General features: G+C 35.1%; 2 protein-coding genes across 4 annotated transcripts in view; both read right to left on the bottom strand.

The window, feature by feature from the left end:
* t (tan) overlaps nucleotides 1-26784 on the bottom strand; it is a 36497-nt gene that overhangs the window by 4028 nt on the left and 5685 nt on the right. Inside the window, exons 1-3 of one of the 3 annotated variants that reach the window (XM_053767670.1) lie at nucleotides 17927-18107; nucleotides 3333-3424; nucleotides 2517-2711 (exon numbers count right to left, since the gene is read on the bottom strand). In XM_053767670.1, coding sequence (XP_053623645.1) covers nucleotides 2517-2711; nucleotides 3333-3424; nucleotides 17927-17972 — 333 coding nt within the window. In that variant the 5' untranslated portion in view covers nucleotides 17973-18107. Of the gene's footprint in view, nucleotides 1-2516; nucleotides 2712-3332; nucleotides 3425-6170; nucleotides 6303-17926; nucleotides 18108-26784 lie in introns of those variants that run through there. The other 2 variants (XM_053767671.1, XM_053767672.1) reach the window with 2 other exon arrangements.
* On the bottom strand, nucleotides 18256-24229 carry LOC128682802 (uncharacterized protein K02A2.6-like). The gene is made up of 3 exons (XM_053767668.2): nucleotides 24061-24229; nucleotides 21563-22927; nucleotides 18256-21092 (listed from the first exon to the last, which is right to left on the bottom strand). Exons 2-3 carry the CDS (start codon nucleotides 22834-22836, stop codon nucleotides 18533-18535), a joined length of 3834 nt encoding a protein of 1277 aa, XP_053623643.1. The 5' UTR covers nucleotides 22837-22927; nucleotides 24061-24229; the 3' UTR covers nucleotides 18256-18532.

The raw sequence follows: 26784 nt of genomic DNA, 5'->3' as shown, positions 1-26784 counted from the left end.
TTTATTTAAATTTTTAACCCTTTAGGTTTCGCGATCTTCAGGGGGGTCCGGGCGCTTGGCACGAACCGAAAAAAAGAACCCGCCCTTCCATCACCAAGTTTCCTAGTCACATTTGCTTCAAGCTAAACACGTGTAGTAGTAAAGCGTGTTGTCAAGCCAACACTGCATAGTGACAGCAATCTGTACGCAGTTCCAGTGGCTCTGAATAGTATTGCCATCGACAACAATCAAGCAACGTCGTTGCCGATAGCTGGGATTTTTTCTGGGAATCTCTGGCACTCGACAAGTCGCCAAGTACTTTCGAGGCTACACGCGCAGATCCATGACAATGATGTGGTGTTGTGCAGTAAGACTCGATGCGTATGAGCTTGTAGTTGACTAATTTGCGAATACACCAGTCTCCTGGTCAGTAGATATTGATAAATCGCGTACCCTTCTATTTTGTAGATGAGGTACTCAGATCTTTTCTTGAAGAACGTATTCAGTCAGGTCAGGTTTTTTTATCAATTAATATGGTAAGTTATAACAATGAGATGACAAAAAATCTAGAATTCCGCTCGATTCCAGAAAATTTTCATGTCATTAAAAGCATGCGTGTCATGTATAGATCAACAAAAAGAAAAAAAAACATACAATACCCATTTAAATGGAAAGGTTTGACCAAAAGTGTTGGGAATATAAAGTGCGACTATGACAAAACGTTATTTAGCTTAATGTCTGCTTTAACTTTTTGAATAACGATGGTTAGTGGTTAACTGTAAGGACAGATTTTATATATTTTTTATCTCAGCAGCGGTGCTAAGATTTCAAAAATTGTTCACAACTTATTTGTTGCGTTGTGGACGTTGCGGTGTATGTAACTTATACAGTTATATAATTACACACAACTACAACACTTTAATGAAAACTAATTGACCTTCGCGCCGCGTGTTATAGACTATCGCGTAAAGAGCGCGAAAATCCATGTCGAGTTTCAAAATGCAACAGCGCCATCTAGTTTCATAACAAAAACCGAAATTTCGCAGCACAACGTTTATGTTATTAATATATTTTTCGCTATATTGAACATCTCCAAATCCAACAAAACAATATAAGCATATTTTGAGGAATTAAATATCCATACTTTCATATCACTACATAGTATAAAACAAAGTCGCTTCGTTATGTATGCGTAGATATTTAAAACTACGTAATGGATTTTGATGCAGGTTTTTTCAATAGCTAGAGTGATTTAAGAGGAAGGTTTAGGAATATAATTTTATGGGTTTACCATAAGCATAATAATATAACTAGCTGTTATTTGCAGCTGCGCTCTCGGTAGCCTGTGTGCTTACATCATCTCGGATAATAAACTGTATCTATATCTATACTATTTTTTAAATAATCAATTAAAAACGAACCCAGGGTTGTAGCCGTGAAAGATTGACAGACAGACTTTCGCATTTAGTAATTAAAAAGAAAAATGATAGCGCCATCTATGCCTTACTAAGAGCCTAATAGAGTACTGAAGGTCTGAAGGCTCACACTATCAGCAAACAGTTCGTCAAAATATGACGGTGTCTACGTACATTGCTGGTTCTACCTTGTGTTAAATACAAGCTCTCAAACACACTACGAAATGTATGTTCATTCGCGGTGGCATCTGGTGATACATCGAAGGGATTGTAAACAACTGAGTTTCAAGTCGACAATACACTCTCCATTGTTGTATTTTTAGATTGAAATGGGTAGCAAATTGCTTAAAATCACGATTTTGTGTAATAGCTTTATTTTCAAAACATTTTTAAGTCATCTTCGCTAAGGACAGTCCAATAAAAAACAATACTTGTAAAAATAAATCTTCTACCGTAATAAGTTGTAAGATTCATGTTATACCAAGTCGGTTATTAATTTATTCAGTCCCTACTTAAGGGATCCTCTGTCTTAAGTCGTTACTTAATTAGCTAACATTACAATATCCTATAGTGACCGCATCATTAAAAATTAAGTTTCGCGTTATTGTTTTTTTTTTACAAGCTTTTTTTATTTAACTTACGATGTAACTGTATGTTGCTATGTCCCTATGTCTCTGGTGGTATCTTGTAGCTCTATCTTTAACCAATTCAGCTTAAATTTAGTACACACGTTTAGTTTGGATGACAATGTGTTATTATTATAAGTATGACCCAATGGTGCATCAATGAACGGCTCCAGACGTGGGAATTCTTCAACGGTTTACTGCACACATTTAATACTATTTGATCTCTCTGACAACAATAAAAGCTTGCCTATGTTACTCCCAAAGGTTTCGTCTATCATTGTGCCAAGTTTCATCAAAATCGGACCAGTAGTTTTTGAACTAACTCATTACAACAATACAAATCTTTTCTCTTTATAATATTAGCATGGATACATTATGAATGCTAAGCACGTTTTTGGTATTACCAATGTCTGATTAAATAAATGTTTTATCGATAAATAGTATATATATCTATATATCGTATCAATAAAACAAAAGGATAAAATAATCAGTAAACCTGGACAAAAGAAACGTTGGCGCCATCAGCGACCCCCTGTATCTCCTTCACATACTGAGGGAACCTGCTTTTCATGTTCGACAGGGTCTTGTCATACGCCTCTCTTCCTGTCTCAGTCTTGTACTCCTTCTCAAAGTCCCTCAGGTTCGCGTACGTCGCGATAAACTCCTTTATCAGTGAGGAGAATATGCGGCCCTGAAATTGAAAAGTATATTTTTTATATTAATTGTATTTGTATGGAACAGTTGATTTTTTATCCTTGTAATCTTTGAAGATTCTAAATTACATGGGCATTTCGTCTCGAGAATAATGGGTTTAGAAATCATAAAGAAAATTATATAGACGATGGACGTCTGTAACCAAATAAGATAGAAGATTTCCATACAACTTTCCGGCCCAAATCCGGCTAATCACATAGCTCGCTTTATGAGATAAAGCTAATATTGAGGATGTCAAAGATCATGCGAAATTGAGAAGAAAAAGCAGGAAAGCCGACCCTGGATTTGTCATAGTGAAAGAAACTGTGAAAACGCTCAGGCGAGAGAGAGGAGACATAAATATATATAAATATATTAGGACAAATCACACAGATTGAGATAGCCCCAAAGTAAGTTCGAGACTTGTGTTATGGGATACTAACTCAACGGTACTATATATATTATAACAAATACATATACATATAAACATCTAAGACCCGGGCCAATCAGAAAAAGATAATTTTCCATCATGACCCGACCGGGGATCGCACCCGGGACTACCACTGCGTCACCGTGGTCGTCAAAAAGAGAGAGAGGGATAAAACAATTGATGTCTTACCACATCGAAGCCGACTTCGTAGTGTGAGCCCTGGAGGTAAACGACCGGCACCGCCCGCCTCCTCTCCAGCTGCTGTCCGCTAATTGCCGATCCTGTAGAAAATATTCATTTAATACCAGCTGCTCCATGAGTCCTCTGTTCCCTTGCTGCAAATATCTTCTCTATGTGCTGTTCCAGGTAGCCTACCCGGGTAACCGTGTCAAGGAAGTGAAGAAAATAAATGTTCGCGCTGTCTCCTGTTGGCTGGCAACACTGTGTGTTTATCAACCAATCTTGACCATTCTTTTCGGTATTGCAATGGCAAAAAAATGTAGTTCGTCAAAAATCAATTTTTCTCACTTTCTATAGCCTACAATAGACAAGGAAATTATGTTGCCAAAATTGAATATAATTTTCACATAATTAGGATATGAATCGTTTGGTTCCGTGTCTTAATATCACATCGTTGTCATCTCTTTGTTGACTAATACTTTGTTGGTATGTGCGTACGTTTGTAACGCGATTACGCGCCGAAGGTCCAGAGAATGGGCACTTTAGTGGCATTCTCCTATCTCCTCTAATGCACATTTTTATTTATGACAGTCCTAGAATATCTCGCTGTATAAACGTTTTATGTTTATTTCTACCTACCTTTGTTATTATTATTAACAGGTTGGGGACGCCAAGCGTGAGCACCGGAGAGGTGATCGGTATACCTGTTAATTTCTTGTAAAAAGTTCGCGACGAAATGAAAAATTCTCCATTTTTGTCCGCTTTGGAACATATTGTTCCGCATATAAAATTGTGATTACTCCAGATTGAGATCAGACCAAGATTTCTAGATTTTTCAAAAAGACTAGAGTATTTCCTCACGGATTGTATGTAAAATTATCATCTTCATTAATAAAGTTTATATTTCAAAAACTACATAAAAATGTATAAGGGTGTTTTGTAACGATTTATCGTGATCAAAATACATTCGTCAAAATACGTTTTATACGAAGCATGGACCTCTCCATCGCTCCCTGCGCATGCGGCGGATTTAGCTTTAAAGTTTAATGGTTGATGTGCTGTCGGCGATATTAGTTTATAGAGCGAACATTTAACTCAATACATAGATAAACAAAAAGAAAAAAAAAGGATTCTGTACCTTTGACAGAATTAGAAAAAGGTACTTAAGTGTTTGTGAGGTTTGTATGTTTGAGGCGGGTAATCTCCGTAACTGCAGAACCGATTTCAAAAATTCTTTCACCATTAGAAAGGTACATTATCCAATATTTCTATAGTCTATTTTTTATTTCAAAATTCCCACCGGAGCGAGGCCCGGGCAACATCTAGTAGTAAATATAAACTGATCGCAATTTTTTTCATGTTTGTTGATCTGCGATCGCAATAGTTATAATTTGTCTTAATTATATATGTTTTTGTTAATTACAGTTGACAGACTCAACACCGAAGGCCAGTCTTGTAAAGATAGTTAAACTATAAGGAAACGCGAACACAATGGGTACACGTGTCTAATTGTGTGAAATACAGCCAGTGAAGCGCAGTTTATATACCTCTGCGCTGTAATGTGTTCGGAAAAACATCCATACATATACTTTCAATTGTTAAATGTGTCTCAGTTGTCAACTTTCAAGTGTTCAACTGTCTTTATTGAGTATCTCCTGGCTCGAATGGTTAAATGGGAAGAGTTGAGATGAAGAAAAAGAGAGAAAATAAACTTTTGCAAGACTGTTGCATTTCTTTTATTATAAGCTTTTATATAGTATCACCTGTCCCGTTGTCTGTAATCAGATCTTGCAAGTTCCATTTCCCCACTTCCAGTTGACATTTCAGTATCCATGTCAATGCATTATTATTATTATGGGCATGACCTGATGGTGCCCGGATCGGCTCCAAACGAGGGAACTCCTCAACTGTTTACAGCACGGACATGGGATTTTTCGTCAGGCATTAAATGCCACAAGAGCTCTCTGACAACAATAAAAGCTTTAGCACATTATTTGTGACATTTTTGTAAAAAACTTGTTTATTCGTGTGTTTGCGTGCGCGCACGTTATTGTTTTTATTATAAATGGCGGAAAAACCAAGCGCGCGCGCATCAGTTGTCATATATAAGACGGAAAAATCTCGACCGGAGAGATTCATGTAAAATTGCTCAAGATATACCACTTTATCATACTTTTAAAAATTTATTCCCGCCCTAGAGAGGTATGTAATTTCCATAAGGTTTTCTCGAGCTATATAGGCGCGACGGTGGGAATTCTAATTTTTCACCCGCTATTTGGATCATCACACAATACGAGTACCTCGTATTGTGTGATGATCCAAATACTCTAATTGGAACTGAAAAATCTATTGACGCTGTATAATAAAAACTTGAACAGTGGAAGTTTAGAACGAGATTCTATTTATTTATGTTCCTACGCAATATTTTTTTCATCATACTACAAGTAAAAGAAAAAAAAAAGACAAACTATTATAAAAATAAATAAATATATAGGGACAAATGACACAGATTGAGTTAGCCCCAAAGTAAGTTCGAAACTTGTATTATGGGATACTAACTCAACGATATTCTATAACATATACATATATAGATAAACATCTAAGACCCAGGTCAATCTGAAAAAGATCATTTTTCGTGTTGACCTGACTGGGATTCGAACCCGGGACTTCTAGTAGCGGTCGTCAAAAAAGGGATAAGATCAACTCAACTTAAATCAATTTCACTTTCGTAACTTTTTTTTTCTGATAGATCGATAATCATGTTAAAACTAATGATAATAATAAAACTATTTCATAATCTAATCTAATTAGATTTATGATTCCATAATGATCACAATTATGACATACCAAATAACTCTTTCATTATTGTATCCGATTAGGCTCCAGTTCGTTATGGACCGATTGATTCAGTCGAACGAGATTCGCGCGCGACTCTCGTCTTGCGGCGCCTGCGCACGACTATACTATTAGAATAATCATTCGTACTCTATATAACCGCAAGTCTTGTTCAAGGACTCGAAGTCTTAAAGGATATGTTTAAGTGTTAATTGTTATGATCAATCATTTTGTGATTGTGACATTATTGTGGGACCCGGAAGAGATTTTAGACATTTTGTTTATATATTTAATTGTACATATTTGCATACATATTTATATTTATTGCTACTGTTTCCTTAATGGGTGGTCTAGCCTATACACCTGTCAAATATGGTGGAACCCATAGATAAAAGAAATGGAACCGCAGCTCACTTGCTTAATTTTAACTCCGTAAGACAAACGGAAGTGAACATTATTCGGCCAATTTGATTACAGACTACGGATTAGAGAAATTTATAATGGCGCATTGGTAGAGTACTTGCCTCTGAACCGAGAGGTCCCGGGTTCGATTCCCGGTCGGGTCATGATGGAAAATGATCTTTTTCTAATTGGCCCGGGTCTTGGATGTTTATCTATATATGCATTTGTTATAAAATATATTATCGTTGAGTTAGTATCCCATAACACAAGTCTAGAACTTACTTTGGGGCTAGCTCAATCTGTGTGATTTGTTTGTCCTAATATATATTTATTATTTAATTATTTATACAATAAAAAATAAAAATATATGAAATTTTCTCCATTATTAAATAATCTAAATATATTTCGGTGAGTCTCCCCCAGCCTCATTTACTGGTTGCATTCGCGGCTTGCGCCCCGATGCTTTTGAGAATGCTCTTCACTTTGTCCTAGGTTGGTGAATTTCACGAGCGTTGTGAACTCCGCCGCGGGCTCTCATTAGTGTTTATTAAATTGTACCATACACAGTAATCAATTTAATTATCCTATTTTATAAATAACTAAAGTACTGGTACAATGTCAATTTTATAAAAATTGCGACGCTAATGGAACCTTATACGCCGCGTTCAAACGCTCGCGAAATTCACCCAGGTACAGCTGGAAAAGTACTGAGAGACCAGGATACCTTCCAAAGAGCCTGGCATGAGGTAGCTTGGCAATAATAGGTAAGAGTGGAAAATTATATTGTCGCCAAGACCAAGATGCTCTTCGGGTTGATCCAACGAAGTAATAAACAGACAGAAAGTCGTGAATTACTATACAGGTCAAATGGACGACCCTTGACAAAGCTTAGGTTTGTGTTTCTATGTACTATCGACCGTTCGTTAGCATACTACAGACAAAGCGAATGAATCATGTAACAGATCGATCGAAATTAATCTGTCGCAGAGGATAATTAGGGCAGAGACTAAGAGCCATGGTATGGTTTATTGCCCCAGAGGTAAGGAACCGCGCGCGGGCCCTTCTAAATCAATTTTTTTTAAGTGTCATGGCTCCATCGTTCGCCATAACGATGATTTTGCCAACGTCAAGGTTGAGATTGACACGGTATATAGTCATAATATTAATATTGAAACACGGTTCAGTGTGTAACCTAAAATCATGGATTTAGTAAGCACTTCGTACAACAGAGTACCTACTAATTCCATGCCTAAATATAAGTGTACCTATGTATTGTCAAGTCGCGCGCCGTCATTTTGTCGTCCGTCGGCACACAACGCAGAAATTGTATGACGTTTCGACGTACGTCAACGCTCGTCAGTGTGAAAACCTAAGACAACAAAGGAGATCACGAGATTTCATGGACTTAGTAAATACTTTGGGGCCATGCCGTTGTGGTGACACAGTACGTTATAACTACGTCATGGAACTAGTACATGGAACTGGTAGAAGTACTTACTAAATCCATGCATGGTTCTAATTCAATATCCAATTTTAGAGTATGGTTTACAAGATGTAAACCTCACTTTACCCCGCTATTGGCTCAAGTTGAATGGCTCGACTTTTCACCTAGATCAACCGTGATGCATTTCTAAAAGTAAAAAAATCAATGAATAACTAAGAATCCATACTAATATTACATGAGAATGTCTGTTAATCTGTCTGTTCCGCTTGCGCGGCTAAACAGCTTGACCTATTTCGATCAAATTTGGTTTGGTTTGGTATGAAAAAGTAGGCTGCTTTATTTTTACAAATGTCAATTGGGGGGCGAAGATTGTATTAAAATAATGTTTGTTCCGCTTTCGCAAATGTTTCGAGGTCGAAGCCGCGTGTAAAATCTAGTATTTGAGTATGAAATTATATATATAATTTTGATTTAGGGGGAAAATCAATAAGCGGAGAAAAAGGGAAATGATCCTATAGTCTCCTCTGTTGGATTGGATGGTTTCCGAACAGACAACTGTTTTAATTAGTTTACTTTCCTTTAACCTGCAAAGGAGATTTTACATATTCATTTGATGAAAGTCTAGTGGCTTACTGATAGTTAATTCTAACTATCCTCAACTCATTCTAACATCCTCATTAAACATCCTCATTCTGACTACCTGACTGTCTCGTGGTATATATAGAGAAGGCTTTCGACTGAATTCATCGTGAGATAATCTGGTGGGATTGAAGTCCAAAGGATTGCCCGAGGTCTATATTGACATTAACCGCGACATATCGTTATAGATCCGATTGTTAAGTCCGCTGTTGGCAACACCAAACCTTTCTCCGTCACAGTCGGCTGAAATGTCAAACAGCGTTAGAAATGAGCAACCGCCATAGATAAAATCTATGAATAAAATTATTATTCTTTTATCTATGACAACCGCTATGGCTGATTATTTTCACTGGTGCACATTCAAATTTCAAATTCATATCATTTATTCAGAAATTAGACCTTCACAGGACTTTTTCTTGTCAATTTTTATATTTATAGTTATTTCTCACAAGCTACAAACTACTGGCATTTCGGAACGACGTCGTGCTGAGAAGAAATGCCGAAACAAAGTAATTTGAACAGTGTTGGTCCCTATCATGCCAGGGCTTACCATTATTGTTTCTTACAATGTTTTTTTTCTAATAATATATAAAAGTACATAATCAAAAGTACATAGTCAAAAGGTATATATATAGTATTTAATAGATAATAGAATTAGTATGTAGTAGTACCTACTAATTCTATGCATTAGTAAGTACTTCGACGGAGTACTTACTAAATCCAAGCGCTGGTGATATCGCACTGACGGAATCGGTGACGGTCTAGTGTCATCGAAAGGTCCCAGATTCGAATCTTACTGTGACTCGTGTATATTTCATGCAATACCCACAGATTGCCCGAAAACTCTATTATTTACTTTAATATTTGTAGGATATTGAATTATAAAAGTAAATATGATTTATAATTCAGAACAGATTCCTATATATCCCGGAATTCGAACAGGAGCAGAAACTGAGTTTCATCCTGTGGTTTCACCCATAGATATATAAGCGTAACTCGAAGTATATTTATATGTCTGTTGGCTCACCTAGTTTCTTGTAATTATGTCTAGGTCTCGAAGGAGAATCCGTGATAGAAAAATAATGCAATTCCTAGGCTTATTTCAATCATTTTCTATAATCTCATGCCAACAGCGAGCACGCCTCGGTATCTGGAGCGTGGTCTATTAAATTACAGATGTCGTGCTTTAATAAATCTTCACTTGGTTACATTTATCAACATAGGTATTTAATTTATGCCCAGTGAACTGGAGTTATCAAAAAGTAAAGACTGCGTCAGAAGTTTATTTTAGCTAATGCTTGAAATCCTAGAAATTAACGGCGAACTCAGTAATGTAATTAAAAACACTGAATTGCACTAAAACAAGATAGAATTCACACAAACAATGACGACCTCGGTGGCGCAGTGGTAAATAAAGTGCTTGCCTCTGAACCGAGAGGTCCCGGGTTCTGGGTGTATTGTGGCCAAATCAAATCAAATCATTTTTTCAGAAATTAGACCTTCACAGGCACTTTTTCTCGTCAATTTTTATATTTATAGTTATTTCTCACAAGCTACAAACTACTATGTTTCGGCCATTTCTGTGTTTTTGTCCATAGGACCCGCGACACAAGCTTAATTTTTAGTGTGGGCTGTTGAGGTTGTCCATTTTTTAACTAGATCGTCCGCCTAATACTGTAGTTCAGCGATGTTCTTCTATACTTTGTAATTTATACGGGCTCTTAGTGGGATATTTTCCTCACCATTGTTTGAGTGCAGTCACAAATGATGTGATTATATCACTTGTATGTTATTCCACATTATACTGTCTACTAGCTGGACACCAAATTATTTTTATATTTACAAGTAGACTAGTCGAAAATCAGTTATTTTAATTGCAGTCTAAGAGTTCCACTTAACTTAGCGGGAAACTGGGAATTGAAGTAAAGATGACAAAAATAAATACACTTTACCAGTCTTAGAATATATAATAAGTGAAATTTTACTTCAATTCCTTTTAAGAACTGAAATAACGTGTGCGAAGCCGCGGGCAAATGCTAGTGGAATATTAAACGTAATATCAACTAACTATATACAAAGCAAATGCACTATTATAATGTCAACTGGGCCACGACCATGCGGAACAGCAAGGGCAACGAAATAACTTAAATTACCTAATTCGGATCAGAGGTTATGAAGCTACAACAAGTTACCCTTTGCAGGCATGTGGCCCACCAGATGGTAAGTGGTCACCACAGCCAATCAACGCTTACAACACCAGGGGTGTCACACGCGCGTCGCCTACACTTTGCAACAGTACCTTGTAATTCATTAATTAAGTGGAATACAACAATGTAAGCGCTGTTATTTGGCGGCAGAAAAATGACAGTGACAGATCTTTAATAAAAAAAAAAAAAACAGTGTCACATTCCGACGACCTTTGTACCAAGGTCTCGCTATGATAAACTTTGTTTAGAAAGAATCCAGGACTAAATATTTATTATATCTATTAGGTATAAAGAAATTTGTCATTTTAAAACTATTATAAGAAACATGGACGGTCTTACAAAAAGTGATTCCACCCGACTAGCATTGTTCTGGTTAAGTAATTTAAGTTTCCAGTTTAAGTTTTCCGTTTGGCTGGTCGGAGCGGAATAACAGGATAAAATCGAAGATCTGGAAATTCTGATGAACAATTCCAACTGATATTGGAAAAGTTGTATAACTGTTGCGAATTTTTCAGACTGGCGAGAGTTTTATTTGGTGAAAAATAAGCTCATACTGAATTTGGAGAACACTAGCTGATAACAATATAATAGCTATGGCATGGAAAGTTTTTATACAAAAACGTAACGCGAACAAACATACAGACAGACAAACAGACAGAGACAAAAATAAAAAAGTTTTGGTTTCTGTTAGTCCTATAAAGACCCTCCATAATTTTTTTCTTTAATATCTCCTATCTACAGACATAGCTCACTTACAGTTTTTAATATATGTATAAATTGTACTGTGTATATATTGTATTGTACTTGTATATATGTAAGATTTGAAGATAGATAACACGCGATGATTGCTTATATAATTAAGCTCTTATAGATTGTTTTCTCGGCGTCTCGGTCTAATTAACTAGGCTCTGTCTAAACTAGGGTAAATAGGTCGATTATAGAAGTAATTAATTAATTTTCGTAAAGTAATGGTAGCTCGAATATTTAGCAGTTTAAGATCTTATATAATTCGGCTATTAAAATTTAAGTTGAATATTCAGCCATAAATTATATATAGAAATGGCTTAGATAAATATTTTTTCCACAATTTCTTGTTATTTTTATGGTTTTGTACAAAATATCAAAACGATGTTTTTTAGAATTTTCATCTGTCTATCTGTATGTTTGTTTGGGCATCACGAAAAAACTACTACATGAAATTTGATGCGGTCTTTATGACTTAAAATCTGGTGTAGGTTTCATCGCGATAGTTTGCTTATATTGGCAATCATAAGTTATAATCGGATGCGCGAAATAAACGCGGGGGACATCGCGGGCAAAAACTAGTTGCTTATAAATTTTTTGTCGATTCGACTGATTTGTCTTGATTACACATTTTATTCATTTAAGTCTATTTTAATAACTTTGTTACAAAATATAAGATTTCAGCTTGACGCATATAAAGGGAATATTCTCCATTTATACGTAAAGGGCTTAGAAATAATATATAAGTGTTTTGTTTAAAGGTTGCGTTGGCGTCTCGACCTTCGGTAATATTGTAATTCGTGGGCATACTGGTGATTATCACCACAACTTGTTGCTATGTTATTCTCAGTAATCTCACTATTAGAAGTGAGGAAAACTATAGGGTTGTCAAAAATTTAATTGTGGTCAACAAATGTTTATAATGACTGTTTTTTATAGTATACTAACTGCGCCCCGGGGCTTTGCTCTTGTGGGAATTCGGGATAAAAAGTACCCTATGTGTTATTTCAGGTTATTTTATAGCCGGGAACCAAATTTCAAAACAATCGGTCCAGTAAATAATGTGTGAAGAGGTAACAAACAAATTTACAATTTTTTTGCGATTGGGCAATCAAGTATGCAGGTTTAGCCTGATGGTAAGACAACACCGTAGCCCATGGACGCCGGCAATCCTAAATATTTTATTAAATATTTGCATACTAATCTGACTAATGTATATAGTAGTTTTCATAGACCACCACCTGCTTCCGATGAAGGAAAACATTGTGACGAACCAGCAGCACTCGTCGATAATTTATTATTATAAAGTAATGGCAAACTACTCCATTTATATTGCCAAGAAATTAATTCCATTTAATGACCACCACCACACATGGTGGTGGTTATTAAATGGAATGAATTTACTAATATATATAACATATATATAAGAAAAAACCACGACTCTCAGCCATGTGGAAGACGAAAGAGAGACAGTACAAATATACAGACATTTTTTATAACGAGCGTGCATGTGTACTCACATTGCGGACACAGTACCCTGTATTTACATTGCCTCTGTATTTTCCAATCAGTATATAATAAGCACGACTGTTTGATAAGAGATGAGAGTGAGGTACCCATGAAGGATGCAGTGCACTCTCTTCTCATCTCCGGCTTTATCCTTTAAGGAGTTCTACATTCACCTCATCTTCCTTCACGTTAACCTCACACATAAAATAGAACCTCGATTAAAACATCTATGTCGTGCCATTTATTGCATATTTTTGGTAATTTGGGAACAGATAGATAAAATCTTCATTGATACTTCCGTTGGACAAGTTATAAAAATTAAGATGCAGTGTAAAATTAAAACTGATCTTTTTTTTTCTTGTGTTATGGCTCCATCGTTCGCCACACCGATGATTTTGCCAACGTCAAGGTTGAGTGATAACACGGTATGGTAAAAAGGATATAGAAAAATACTTAAATGCAATAATATCCATACTAAAACATTCAGGCGGCCGTTCAGTGTGTAATCTAAAATCTAATTATATTATTATGCATAAATATGTGTAAATCGAAACGTGTACCGACATCGACAAATAATACAATTAATTTTTAAAATAAGCATTGTTATTTACCTATGTAAGCAAAAGGTAAAATCTGACAAAATTTACTATTAATTTACAGTGTTGAACTAAGCCATTATAGAAGCTATTATACAGCCCCAGGCAACGATTGTAGGTTGTACCTATATGTATAACGATAACAATAAAAACGTGTTCTATTAGTAAAAAAAACTAAGCTGAAATGACTTATGCCTTAGGCCGGACGTGTGTAATTTTTGTACTCTGTCAACAAACATGGTCAACATAAAAGAAAAAAATAACCCGGTTATGGTCAAGTAATTACGTTATGTGCCATTCATGGGTTTACTATGCTTACGCTTTGTAATACAATAAGAACCATACGACGGCTGTATAGGTTTAGATCCCTGTGCCTTGGATATACGAAACAAAAAAATATTAGTGGAGAGCGAGTTCCTATGACTCGCGCACCTATCATACCTATCATATTCATCATATATCATCGGTACCTATCATATATATTTCTTGTATCCTATCCATAACATTGTCTTCATGATCATTATTCTAGGTCAATGGGAAGAAACTAGGTTGTGACTACTAGACATAAATCTCTTGAAAAATTAGGTTTCTTAACAACTGAAAAAAAAAAAAAATAAATATAAAATAAATATATTAGGACAAATCACACAGATTGAGCTAGCTTGGGGCTAACTAGTAAGTTCGAGACTTGTGTTATGGGATACTAACTCAACGATACTATATTTTATAACAAATACATATATAGATAAACATCCAAGATCCGGGCCAATCATAAAAAGATCATTTTCCATCATGACCCGACCCGACGGGTTCGAACCCAGGACCTCTCGGTTCAGTGGCAAGAATTTTACCACTGCGCCACCGAGGTCGTCAAGAAGAAAGAGTATTTGATATGGTTAGGTTATGAGTTAAATTTAATAGGTACATACGCGTTCCTCAGAAAAAAAGGTTCTTCACAGGTTCACCTGTATTAATATGTGACGACATAATAATACAGGTGGACACATACAAATGAGAAAACTGAATCAGTTTCCAAAGATATCTATGTCGTAAATTGACAAAATATGTTTGCAATTGGCTGATCACCTTGATTGATGATGATAGTGTGATTTGTCCTAATATATTTATTTATTCATTCATTTGTTTGAATGGAACGTATTCGGAATATTGTTTAAAAGCATGAGTGACATACACGAAGCCACACGTTCTTCTTTTAATGTTTATTTCTTTTGGAATTATGTAATTTAAGAGCGAGGCTCTTGTCTCTGGAGTTCTTTCCATTGTTCTCTCTCGTCAACTCCTTCGCTTCTTAATACAACACGACATCCACTATTTTTTTAATTTGTCTGGTGTAACTATTTTATGGTCTTCCCTTCTTCCTTCCACCTTTCCTTCTATAATATATCTGAAGAAGGCATCGTGTCTTATGTTTATGTGTCTATTAGTATGTCTTAAAATTTTATATATACTGAGCATATTGTGTAATAAAATAGGTGATAAAAAGTTACCTTCACAGAGGGACATAGATCTGGTTTAGCGGTGTGGTTGTATTATATCACAAATCATGCGACAGATTGCATTATAATGGTGGAACCTGATTAGCAAACAATAACTAAACAACCGGCAAATTGGTCCGTCTCATAACAGTTATCTGTAAAAGATTCAGTCTTGATGAGACCGTCACGCTAGATCTAATTTAAAACAAACTACTTATGTGATTCATTTTCACATGAAAACTTCTGTATTCCTTTTGTTACTCCTTATAGTTTAAAACATGTGTGTAAAACTGACTACTAGGTACTTTATTATTATGGGTTTATTGTCTGAAAACAAATACATTCTTTATTTATTTAAGCCGTCACAACTGAAATGTTAAAACTATGTTTGTGATTTATATTTTAAAAATTAAAAATTTACATTATTTTTATACACCACACATACATATACACTATTTCTTACGTCTTTTCAAAGGTAATGTGATATTATTATGTGACTGACTGACAGACATACAATAACACTGTATAAATTCATGTTACGTGCTAAAAACTTTACAAGACCGTAAAGTATATAAAAGATGAGAATAATGATAAATTATTAATAATAGGTAATATATTAATGATTTCACGATATACAGTGTGTTAGTATAAACTACCGTTATAGTCAGAAGTTAGTGTAGAAAATCAAAGAAAAACATTTATTTTTCAGCACATAATTAATTTAAAAACACATTACTATTCGCAATATAAACAACAGCTACCATAATGAACGTAGCACGTCACGCGTTCTCTCTTTTTTGTTCACTATGCGTTTAAGAGAAGGGAAAAAGAGACATGAGAATGTGGACGTTAGTAATGTGCTATACGTGTTCGTATGCTTCGTGGTAGGCCCTCTGGAGCGAGTTCTTTGCTTGCAGGATTGCCTTTGCCTATTGCATATAGGTATTTTTTAAAATTATATTTAAAAACTGTCTTGAACCTGCCACCCTGTACACGGTAACTATAATATAAATCAATGTACATAAATGAGTTATTAATTAATTGAATTATTATTAAATTAAATACATATAAATATATTCTACTAATATTATAAACTTTTTTACGCAAAATCTACTGGATTTAGTTTAGTATTTTTTTAGGGTAGTTTTCGAAATTCCTACCGAAGTGAAGTCCCGAAGTCCCAGCTGTCAATAACTTGACTAGACTTGCCTGTGACTAAACTTGTTCAAAGTGATAACATGTGTTTTCCAGGTAAGTATATATTTTCTCGGTGTAACATAAAAATCTATGATAAACGTAGATTATTATCCCGGAAGAAATAGGCACGTGTAGGGATGTGATGAGGAAGGCTAAACGAAACCGCGGGGCCTAATTAGTCGACGCCATTGTCATTACAAGTTAGGAATTTTAATGGTTGTCGAAAAAGCAAATTAGTTGATAAAAAAATAGTGGAAGGTCGCTCAAAAATCAGGTTTGACGGCTGTCCTCCAGAGCCTAGATTACAGACATTAAAAAAAAATCAACCTGTGTTTTTGGTAATGACTAGAAAAGGACGGATTGGTGTATTTAAAACTTGGAGCGACAGAGACGGTCTAATATAATTAATAATAATAATAATGCGTGGTACGAGATGGAAAGAACAGGTACCTAATTGAATCATTGATGTAGTCCTAAACTGGTATCAGAGATACGCAACCGTCGATTGGGATTTCATATTTAAAGTAAATGCGTTTACAAGCATAGTGTTGACGTTATGGGTGTATAATACTTTAAATAAAACAAGTATTAAACCATATTAAATTTGCATTTTTCCGCGGCTTCACCCGCGTCTTCTTATTATGAAGAGGAATTTAGAAAATTTATTTTTCCGGGATGTAAGGACCTTACGTCCGTCTCTGTACTTCAAACTATATACGCAACCTATGCAAATTTTCAACCATATTGGAAGCAAAATCAAAATCAAATCATTTATTCAGAAATTAACCCTTCACAGACACTTTTTCACGTCATATTCCAAATTAAATGATATTTACCAAAGCTACAAACAACTAGCATTTCGGAACGACCACTACTGAGAAGAAATGCCGAAAGAAACTAATTCAAACAGTGTTGGTCCCTATTACGCCAGAAGGGCTTACCATTTTTTTAAATATAAATTTGTGTATAATTTTTTAATTTTTTTGGAATGAATATGTATTTTATATTATGTACAAATAAGTATAGACAAGATGATAATAATAATACCTCTTGCCCGCGGTTTAGCCTATGTGAATTTATCTGAGAAAACTCAACAGGCACGATTTTCATACAAACTTTCACCCCCACTATATCGTTTTGGGATTGATTTAAAAAAAAACAGTAGCCTATTTTTGAATGAACTACATGCAAACCAAATTTAATCAAAACCGGTCCAGCAGTCTAGCCATATAGACAGCCAGACTTTCGCATTTATAATATTATCAGTATGGATGTTATAATTCATTTCTGCAATGCTCCAATTCACCGTTCACGGTTAATTTCAGTTTTCAATAGAAAATAATAGTTCCATAAAAATATCCAACAGAGTTATATGGACGAATATTATATAAATATATTAAATAAATTATTCGCTTTTTCGCTCCGCCATGTTGCTTACAACCTGAGATATCGATAATAGTAGTGAACACATGAAATAAACGCGCGAAGCTGCAGGCAAATGCTAGTAATGAAATAAAGTACAAAAAAACCTTACCATAGACAAGAAATATGAGAACGCCGCAAAGCCTAAAACACAGCATGTCACCAGAAAATCACTGAACACGAGATATACTCCAATGGTACAATTACATACGATATCGAGAAGACGTTACAGAAAGACCACAAGGAAGTACTCGAGCTAAATACTGCGCGACACATTTGCAAAGACACTGTTTTATACCGTTGTAGGAGATATCTGTACCTATAGATACTGCCAGGTGCAGAAGTGTAACGAATCGAAATTTTTTCGGCACTCAATTTTAAATATTCATATAAGATCCCGCCCAACAAAAAAAAAATTTGTCAATCTAACATATGTGTACTGTCGCTCGATAAGCTAGTAAAGACTTGGCTTGACAGCGCACCACCACACGTACACACTCTGAGACGGCTTGTCGGCGACTGCCCCCCGCCGCTCGCTTTACGTGACGTATGCGCACAAGACAAATAGATACGTATACACTACATCCCCTCCTTAACTAAAATATATTTTAGTTTAAATAAAACTACAGTTATCGATGAGACGATTCTACATTTCACCAATCAAAATTCAGGTAAATAATCAACAACATCTATGATAAATAATAACACCTCTTGTTTACTACTCGGTAGCATCAATCGAATCGTTTCCTTCTCCAGAGTCCCGACTATTGTCTTCACCTTTGTCACTGTCTATCACTTTCCACTGTCCTTGGATCTTTTTTAAATGTACCACGTTCCTTCTGTAACTTTGCCCTGTTTTGTCATTTCGAACTTGAATATCGCCCCCAACTGCTTTTTCTACTGTATGGCTAGTTGTGTCGAAGTTAAGGCTAAGCTTGTTATCTTTGATCATGTTTTTTATATAAACTTTATCACCAGGTTCCAAATCACATTCTGTTGCCTTTCTCTTTCTGTCTCCATATTCCTTTCCTTTTTCCTTCATTATTTTATCTCTGTCTTTCATTTCGCTTTCTGTTTCATAAGGTTCTAACCCCATATCACCTGCCATTGGAATCTTATCTCTGAATTTCCGCTTAAAAAATAACTCCGAGGGCGTCTTTCCCGTAACCGAGTGTGGTGTACTGTTGTACATCACTAAGTAATCGTATAAGCTCTCCCTCCAGTTCGTTTTTTCGGCTTGACTTATTTTTAGTCGCTTAAGAATATCGCGGTTCTGGCGTTCTACCTCGCCATTCTGTTGTGGCCAGTAGGGAATAGTATTGAAGAGGGTAATGTTCTGTTCCTTACAGAATGATTTGAATTCCTCACTACAAAATTGCCTACCGTTATCAGCAGTTATAGTGAGAGGATTTCCTAATCGGCTGAATATTTCTTTGAGTATTCCGATTATTTCAGTACTAGTGATTTTCCGACATATTTTTATTTCTTTGTACCTACTGAAATAATCCACTACAACTAGCAAATAATCGCCGCTTGGGAGAGGTCCCATTAGGTCAATAGCAACATCCATCCATGCATCCTCCGGTATCTCTCTTCTCTTCATAGGGTTTGGTGGGTTTGGAGCGGAAACTAAAGTACACCCTCGACAAGCTTTAACGAAATTTTCGGCATCCTTGTCGCACGCTGGCCACCATACTTTGGTTCTCATTCGGGCTTTCATTGCCACTATGCCAGGATGGCCTTCGTGTGCAGCGTTCAATACCCTTTCACGCAATTCTTTGGGAATAACGATCCTCGTGCCTCTCAGTAGAAGTCCTTCATAAAAACAGAGTTCACTTTGGAATACTTTAAACGATTTTGCTTCATCGCCCCACTTGTTATTGTAAATAGCTTCTTTTACACTCTTTATCTCATTATCCTCTCTAGAATAATGTAAAAGTTCCCTCATTGATACCGCAACGGGTCGAGTGTATTCAACAATTTGGTGAATGTGATCTTCTTTTGTTGTCGGTAAAATTGTGGGTAATTTAAGAAGCCTAGATAATGGGTCCGCGATGTTTGTCTTTCCGGGTTTATATACTACTTTGTATCTATATGACTGGAGCCGAAGAATCCATCTTTCAATTCTCGCGCACGGCTTGGACTTTGGGCCAAAAATTACTTCTAGAGGTTTATGGTCTGTTATCAGTTCGAAATCCTTACCATATAAGAAAATATGAAAGTGTTCCACTGCCCAAACCAAGGCAAGCGCTTCCTTCTCGGTTTGGCAGTACCTGCGTTCACAGTCCGTTAACGTCTTGTGCCCATACGCGATAATTCTCGGCCCCCTATCATTTACCTGTATCAATACTGCTCCGAGGCCGACTGGGCTGGCATCAGCAATGACAATTGTTTTATCATTTACGTTGTAGTATCCTAAGTTAGGAATATTGGACAGGGTTGATTTCAAATATTCGAATGCTTCCTCTTGTTTCGAGCCCCAATCTTTTTGAATATCTGACGTCTTTGCGTTTTTATTACGAAGTAGTACTTTAAATGGTTCAGTAACTGTCGCGAGGTTAGGTATCCATTTTCCTACGTAGTTTATTAAACCCAGAAAGCTTTGCAGTTCACTTACATTTACTGGTGGCCTGAACTCTTGAACTGTGGTGACGTATTTTTGCAGTGGTCGAACACCCGCATCTGAAAGTTCATGTCCTAAAAAACTCACCTTCTTTACTCTGTGTAAACACTTTTCTTTTTTCAAAACCACATTATTTTCTTTTAACACTTCCATCACCTTTTTTAAACGTTTATCGTGTTCCTCCAAATCTCTTCCAAATATTAAAATGTCATCAATGAAGTTAAATACTCCATCACAACCAAGTAGCATTCGTTCTAAAACTTTTTGAAAAATTTCTGGAGCACATGAGATCCCAAACATCAACCGCTTATATCGAAAGAGGCCTTTACTGGTGATGAATGTGGTTATGTGTCGAGAATCTGGGTGCAATTCAACTTGATGGAAGGCGTCTTTAATGTCTAATTTCGTAAAATATTTGGCATCCCTCATTTTAGGCAGCAACTGGTCCATGGTCGGTAATGGGTGGTTTTCTCTGAGAATAGCAGTGTTAGCCCTTCGCATGTCAACACATAGACGGATGTCCCCATTGTCTTTGAGAATGGGAACAATAGGTGAGACCCATTTTGAAGATCCAGGTACTTCCTCTATAATATCCTTGTCTATAAGTTCCTGCAATTTGGTTTCTACTTTTGCTTCTAAGGGTATGGGTATCCTCCTATAATAGAAGTACGATATGTTGTATAAGTAAATGATACGACATTTTAGGTTTATAAGAAATAACACAATTTGAAGATAATCATATTATAATTATAATTTAATACCATATACATAAGCACATATTGAAATGTCCTAACGTAATTATCTTCGCTGTAGTAATTAACATCGGCAACATAAATTTTGTATTTCTAAATTAATATGGCTAACTTTGAATTAAATATTACATCAATATTTATGTATTATATATTCATAGTAAATCAATAATATTAATACATAGCAAACAAATTTTTTTTTTTTTTTTTTATCACCTCTTGTTTATTATTATTCAATATATTTATTTATTCTTTCATTTTACTTATTTTGTTTATTACAATTTAATCGTGGAATTTACTTATAATTTATATTTATGTCATAACTACTTTAGTATTTATGTACTTGATTAAGAAGTGGGTGAGTTAGTTATAATACCTGTAGGGTTGTGAAACAGCTGGTACTGAGTCATCTATGTGTACTGAAACCAGTACATCTTTAAATTTTGGGAATGTTGTTCTTTCCTCTTCATTCACCTGATTAACTCCTAAATTTAATCCAATTTTTAATATGCCTAATGACATTGCTGTTTGTTTTCCTAAAAGATTTCTCGTTCCATTTGCTATAACAAAGAATGTTGCATTTTCTTGTTTGTCCTCTACTTGTAGTGTTGCGTTGAAACATCCCTTAACTTCTAAAGGTTTATTACTTCCGTATGCTACAAATCTAATATCTGGTTTAGCGATCTGATTAGATACTGCCACTTTCCGTCTCTTCATCACTTCCCAAGTTTCTCCAGTTATCAAGTTATGTTTGCAACCCGAGTCTATGATCATCTTCGTTTTGATTCCACCAATTACACAGTCAATTTGTAGGTCTTCGTCTATGTGAAAAACATAATTATATCCATTTTGATCATCATTACTGTCATCTTCTATTTGATTAACTTCAGTATTAGATTTTGTTTGTAGTCTAGGTTTTTTCGGGTTCGGCTTATTGGAAGTATTTTCTGTATTGTTCCTTTTAAGGTTGCTTTTAGTTTTACACCATTGTCTAAAATGTCCTCGAAGTCCACATTTTAAGCAATCTTTATCCCTTGCAGGACATTTATCGGAGTTTGAAGGGTGCCTATAGTTTCCACATCTCCCGCACCTACTGCCTCTATAATTTTTCCAAGGTTTTTCTTTTGTATCTACTTTATTAATTGTCTGTTCAGGGGTTTTCCCTTTCTCAAATTCTTCCATTTGTTTATTTACAGTTTCGAGGGCATTAGCTTCATTTATAGCACGATCCAAAGTCATCTCATCTCCTATTTTAAGAATTTTTCTTCTTAGTTCATTCGAGAAGCATTTCTCGATAACTTGGTCCACAATGTGCTCCTCTTTATTTTTAAATTCGCATTTATCAGCTTGTTGTCTGAGCCGCAGTACGAATTTCTCGAATTTTTCAGTGGGCTCCTGTTGAATAAGTCTGAATACGTGACGCTCATATAGTGTACACTGCTTCGGTGCAAAGTACGCGTCTAGTTTGCTTATTGCAATTTTGAATACGTCAGTACCCTCCGATGGTTCAACATCAGCCCCCGGGAGGTTGTAGAATATTTCCTGTAGGTCGAGCCCACCAAAATGTAGCAAGGCTGCCTTTTTTTTTCGTTCTGGACGGTTCCAGATGCTTGCAAGTATATATTGAGAGCTCGTTTCCATCGTTCCCATCTAACGCTTACTGAGCTTGAATCACCCTCACAGTCGAAGTTTTCCATCTTCATATTTAAGGCTATACCGTCGTGACTCATTTTGGGCAAACCTGAAATAAGGTTAATCAATTTAATGATCAGACTATTAGTCTGCTATTAACGACTTTTGCCGTTACTTCACATTTTGTGAGCAAATATACATTTAAGTATTTTTCTTTTATATACAGACTTTTTCTGCTTGGTGCCAGTTCCAGACTCGCAAGTCATATACCACAATACTAACATGAATACAAATATGCAGTCAATTTAATGATTATACCTAATTTGTTTCACCAATTAAATGTACAGAATTATCTGCTTGGCAACCATTTCTCTAACGATGCACATAAGTTCATAACATCAATTTAATGAGTTCTATATGAATTGTGCTTAACATTTTTTTTTGTAATTGAGTTAACTGAAAGCAACTGTCAATTTAATGACCCACGTATCCACCGTTTTTTTTTTTTTTTTTTTTTTTTTTTTTTTTTTTTTTTTTTTTTTTTTTTTTTTTTTTTTTTTTTTTTTTTTTTTTTTTTTTTTTTTTTTTTTACCACGTAAAACTACACTTACATTGTAGATTAGATAGATACCTAAATAGTATAGTCACCATATTCTCAAATTGAAATTTCAAATATTCTACCCGCTAGATTAAACTTACATCAGTTTCGCAGTTTATAAGTAAATTTAATATTATCATCATCATCATCATTTAATTTTATTCATCTTGCATGCTTAAATTTTTCTATTGATTGTCGTTATTTAACTAAACATGTACATTTTGTACGACATTTCATATTAATTTATTGTATAGAATACGGCTAACAGTAGCCGTCCACTTCTTTGTTTACTTTACTATTGACCTATGTATAATTATTAATATAGGGTAGGTGGAAGGTTATTCGCTCGAGCACCTGGTTCAAGCGCCCGACTTATGATTCATAGGTTTTGTTTTGTTATCTCGTTTCATTGAAATATTGCCATTATTTGTTTGGACAACAAAACGCCTATATAATGTTTATATTGAGAAAATAAACCTTCACAGGTACTTTTCCATGTCAATCATTACTACAGTTATATATAAAAGCAATAAACTACTAGACTGCTACATCTTTAATTGGCACTTAGCGTGCAAGATGAATGTTGAGTTTCTTCCCCTATCGTTTAATTTTTTTTTTTCACGTATAATGTAATCAAGACATACCTTTATCCTCGTCGCCACTTGTACTGTCGCTCGATAAGCTAGTAAAGACTTGGCTTGACAGCGCACCACCACACGTACACACTCTGAGACGGCTTGTCGGCGACTGCCCCCCGCCGCTCGCTTTACGTGACGTATGCGCACAAGACAAATAGATACGTATACACTACAATATGCATATTCTATAATATTTTGTATTATCGATTGGTATGGATTTTGGCTGGTTAATATTTATTTTATTATTGTTAATCCTAACTATTATCATATTATAAATGCAAAAGTAACTCAACTACTTCAAACTACGACGACCTCAGTGGCGCAGTGGTAAAGTTCTTGCCACTGAACCGAGAGGTCCCGGGTTCGATCCCCGGTCGGGTCAAGATGGAAAAAGATCTTTTTCTGATTTGCCCGGGTCTTGGATGTTTATCTATATATGTATTTGTTATAAAATATAATATCGTTGAGTTAGTATCCCATAACACAAGTCTCGAACTTACTTTGGGGCTGGCTCAATCTGTGTGATTTGTCCTAATATATTTATTATTTATTTAACTATACTGTATAACTGTATGTAAAATTTCAAGATATAGGGAACTTTTCATCCCGGAAAATAACTGATCGTGTGGGGAATTTACGCGAGCGAAGCCGCGGGAGAAGCTAGTTGACTGAGTTCTTTTAGACAACCCATTTGCGATTTATTTTGACATATTTGGTTGTATATACTTTTCATCCATTAATCACCTCTGTGAAGGTAATTTTATGTGAGATTCTTAAACTAGTAGGTATTCCAAAAGCATACACGTAAAATACAGCCTGTATTAAGCATGGCAGTTCGATACCAAGGTTCAGCCTTCATTGCCTATTATCTTCAAGACACTATTTATTTTTGGGATTATAAAATCTAGTACAAGGGTGCATGCGATCTAAAATGTATATTTATTCTGTTTTCGCACTAAAACACTGTTTTATCTATAAAATTGTTTATTTTAATTACCAGTCGTGTGTAGTGGCAGATAACAGGGTTTTCAAGGATATCAATGCTAAAACTGTCAATTGTTTTTTTTTTTTTTTTTAATTTTTTGCATACAAATTTTGTCAATGTTTCAGAAATTAAATCTTCACAGGCACTTTTACAGGTCAAATTTTAACTTATGTAATTCTCAAAATGCTAAAATACAAATTACAAACGAAAAAGGACGGCGGTATGCCAAGTATTATTATCAATTTGTCTCAGGACGCAGTAATTTTTGAAGGTGACCACGAAGAGGTCGTTGCATTGCTCAATAAAAAAAAATAGAACAAAAAATTGAACATCGTAATAATACAAACGTAAATTGGGTATCAATTATGTTTTAACTAGCTTTTGACCGCGGCTTCGTCCTCGTGTATTCCTCTGCGAAAGCGGAACAGACACGATTTTCATACAAACTTTCACAACCCGTTCATTCATTTGGTGGTTGAGTTTTTAATAATAGTAGCCTATTTTTGAACCCCCGGGTCTTTAACTATATACATACAAAATTTCATCAAAATGGTACATGGTATTGAATTTTTATTTCTCATACTCGGATAGAAGATAGGATTTCCACCTTCGGTCGGAAAATCTCAAGGAAATTGCTCAAATGATTCTAATTCTATCTCTGTATGATGCACACATTCATTTATACTACAAGATTCATTACTACAAGACGATATATCCGTTATAATCTAAACAAGTACTTATAATTTCAGTTTTTTAAACTCACGACTGCGATGTCTATGGGTTTTTATAGCCTATAAAATGACAATACATTTTAAGAACTCAATTTCACCCTATATTTTCTTTGTACCCCTAGAAAAATTATTGTCACTCACGCTTCGGACATTATTATAATACCAATGTTTACCGATTATGCAAAATTGTTTGTGGCCAAAATGTAATCCTACCATAAATAAGTAAGTAAAGTATTATTTTAATATTTCCCAACCGAGGTTGATATTAATTGGATTACAAAAAAAAAAAGAGTTTAAAATGAAGCTTAAAATAATGTATTTAAGTGTACAATATTTTTAAATATGTCCTTATGTATACACTAATACTACTTAATAATTATTCCAAATATATTTTTTAAAAGCTTGATAAGGAGGCAGATAATGACAAGGAATTATTTGAGTATTGTAATATCATGTGTGTTTATGATAAAATTAATTACCTAATTCTAACTGAATCATGTCAAAAAAATGTCTAGTAAAGAAAAAACGACCTACCGGTTTAAGAACACTTTGTTTATTCAAAAAAGTTTTAATTGAAATTGAAAACATATTTTGTATCTAAATATAATAGCGACTCACCGAACACAGATAAAGCTCGCGAGGTTTTTACTACATATATTTTTTGAATAAATTATTTAAAAAAAAATTGAAAATAAAATAGGTATACATAAATAAAATTACTTTAAATAAAATAATTCTTATTAACTAAGTATTAATATTAATATCGATCGTATCGATTTCTTTCAATTTGTGGCGAGATTTTCGTTTTTTGTCATAATCAACAATACTAAATGTTATATAGTAGTGTAAAAGAGTAGTGTATTTTTGTTTGTAATGAATAAACTCAAAACTGACAAACACTACTGGGCCGTTTTTCTCGAAATCTTCAGGAGTAACATAAGGAAAGCCGGTCTCTTGTTTCTAGAAAAAATAATGCAGTTATAGCTAAACTATCGGCCCTAACCTAACCAACCA

This window comes from Plodia interpunctella, chromosome Z (genome assembly GCF_027563975.2).
Source record: "Plodia interpunctella isolate USDA-ARS_2022_Savannah chromosome Z, ilPloInte3.2, whole genome shotgun sequence".
Classification (NCBI taxonomy): domain Eukaryota; kingdom Metazoa; phylum Arthropoda; class Insecta; order Lepidoptera; family Pyralidae; genus Plodia; species Plodia interpunctella.
The sequence above is the reverse complement of the archived record's forward strand: the minus strand, read 5'-3'. Positions and strand labels throughout refer to the sequence as shown.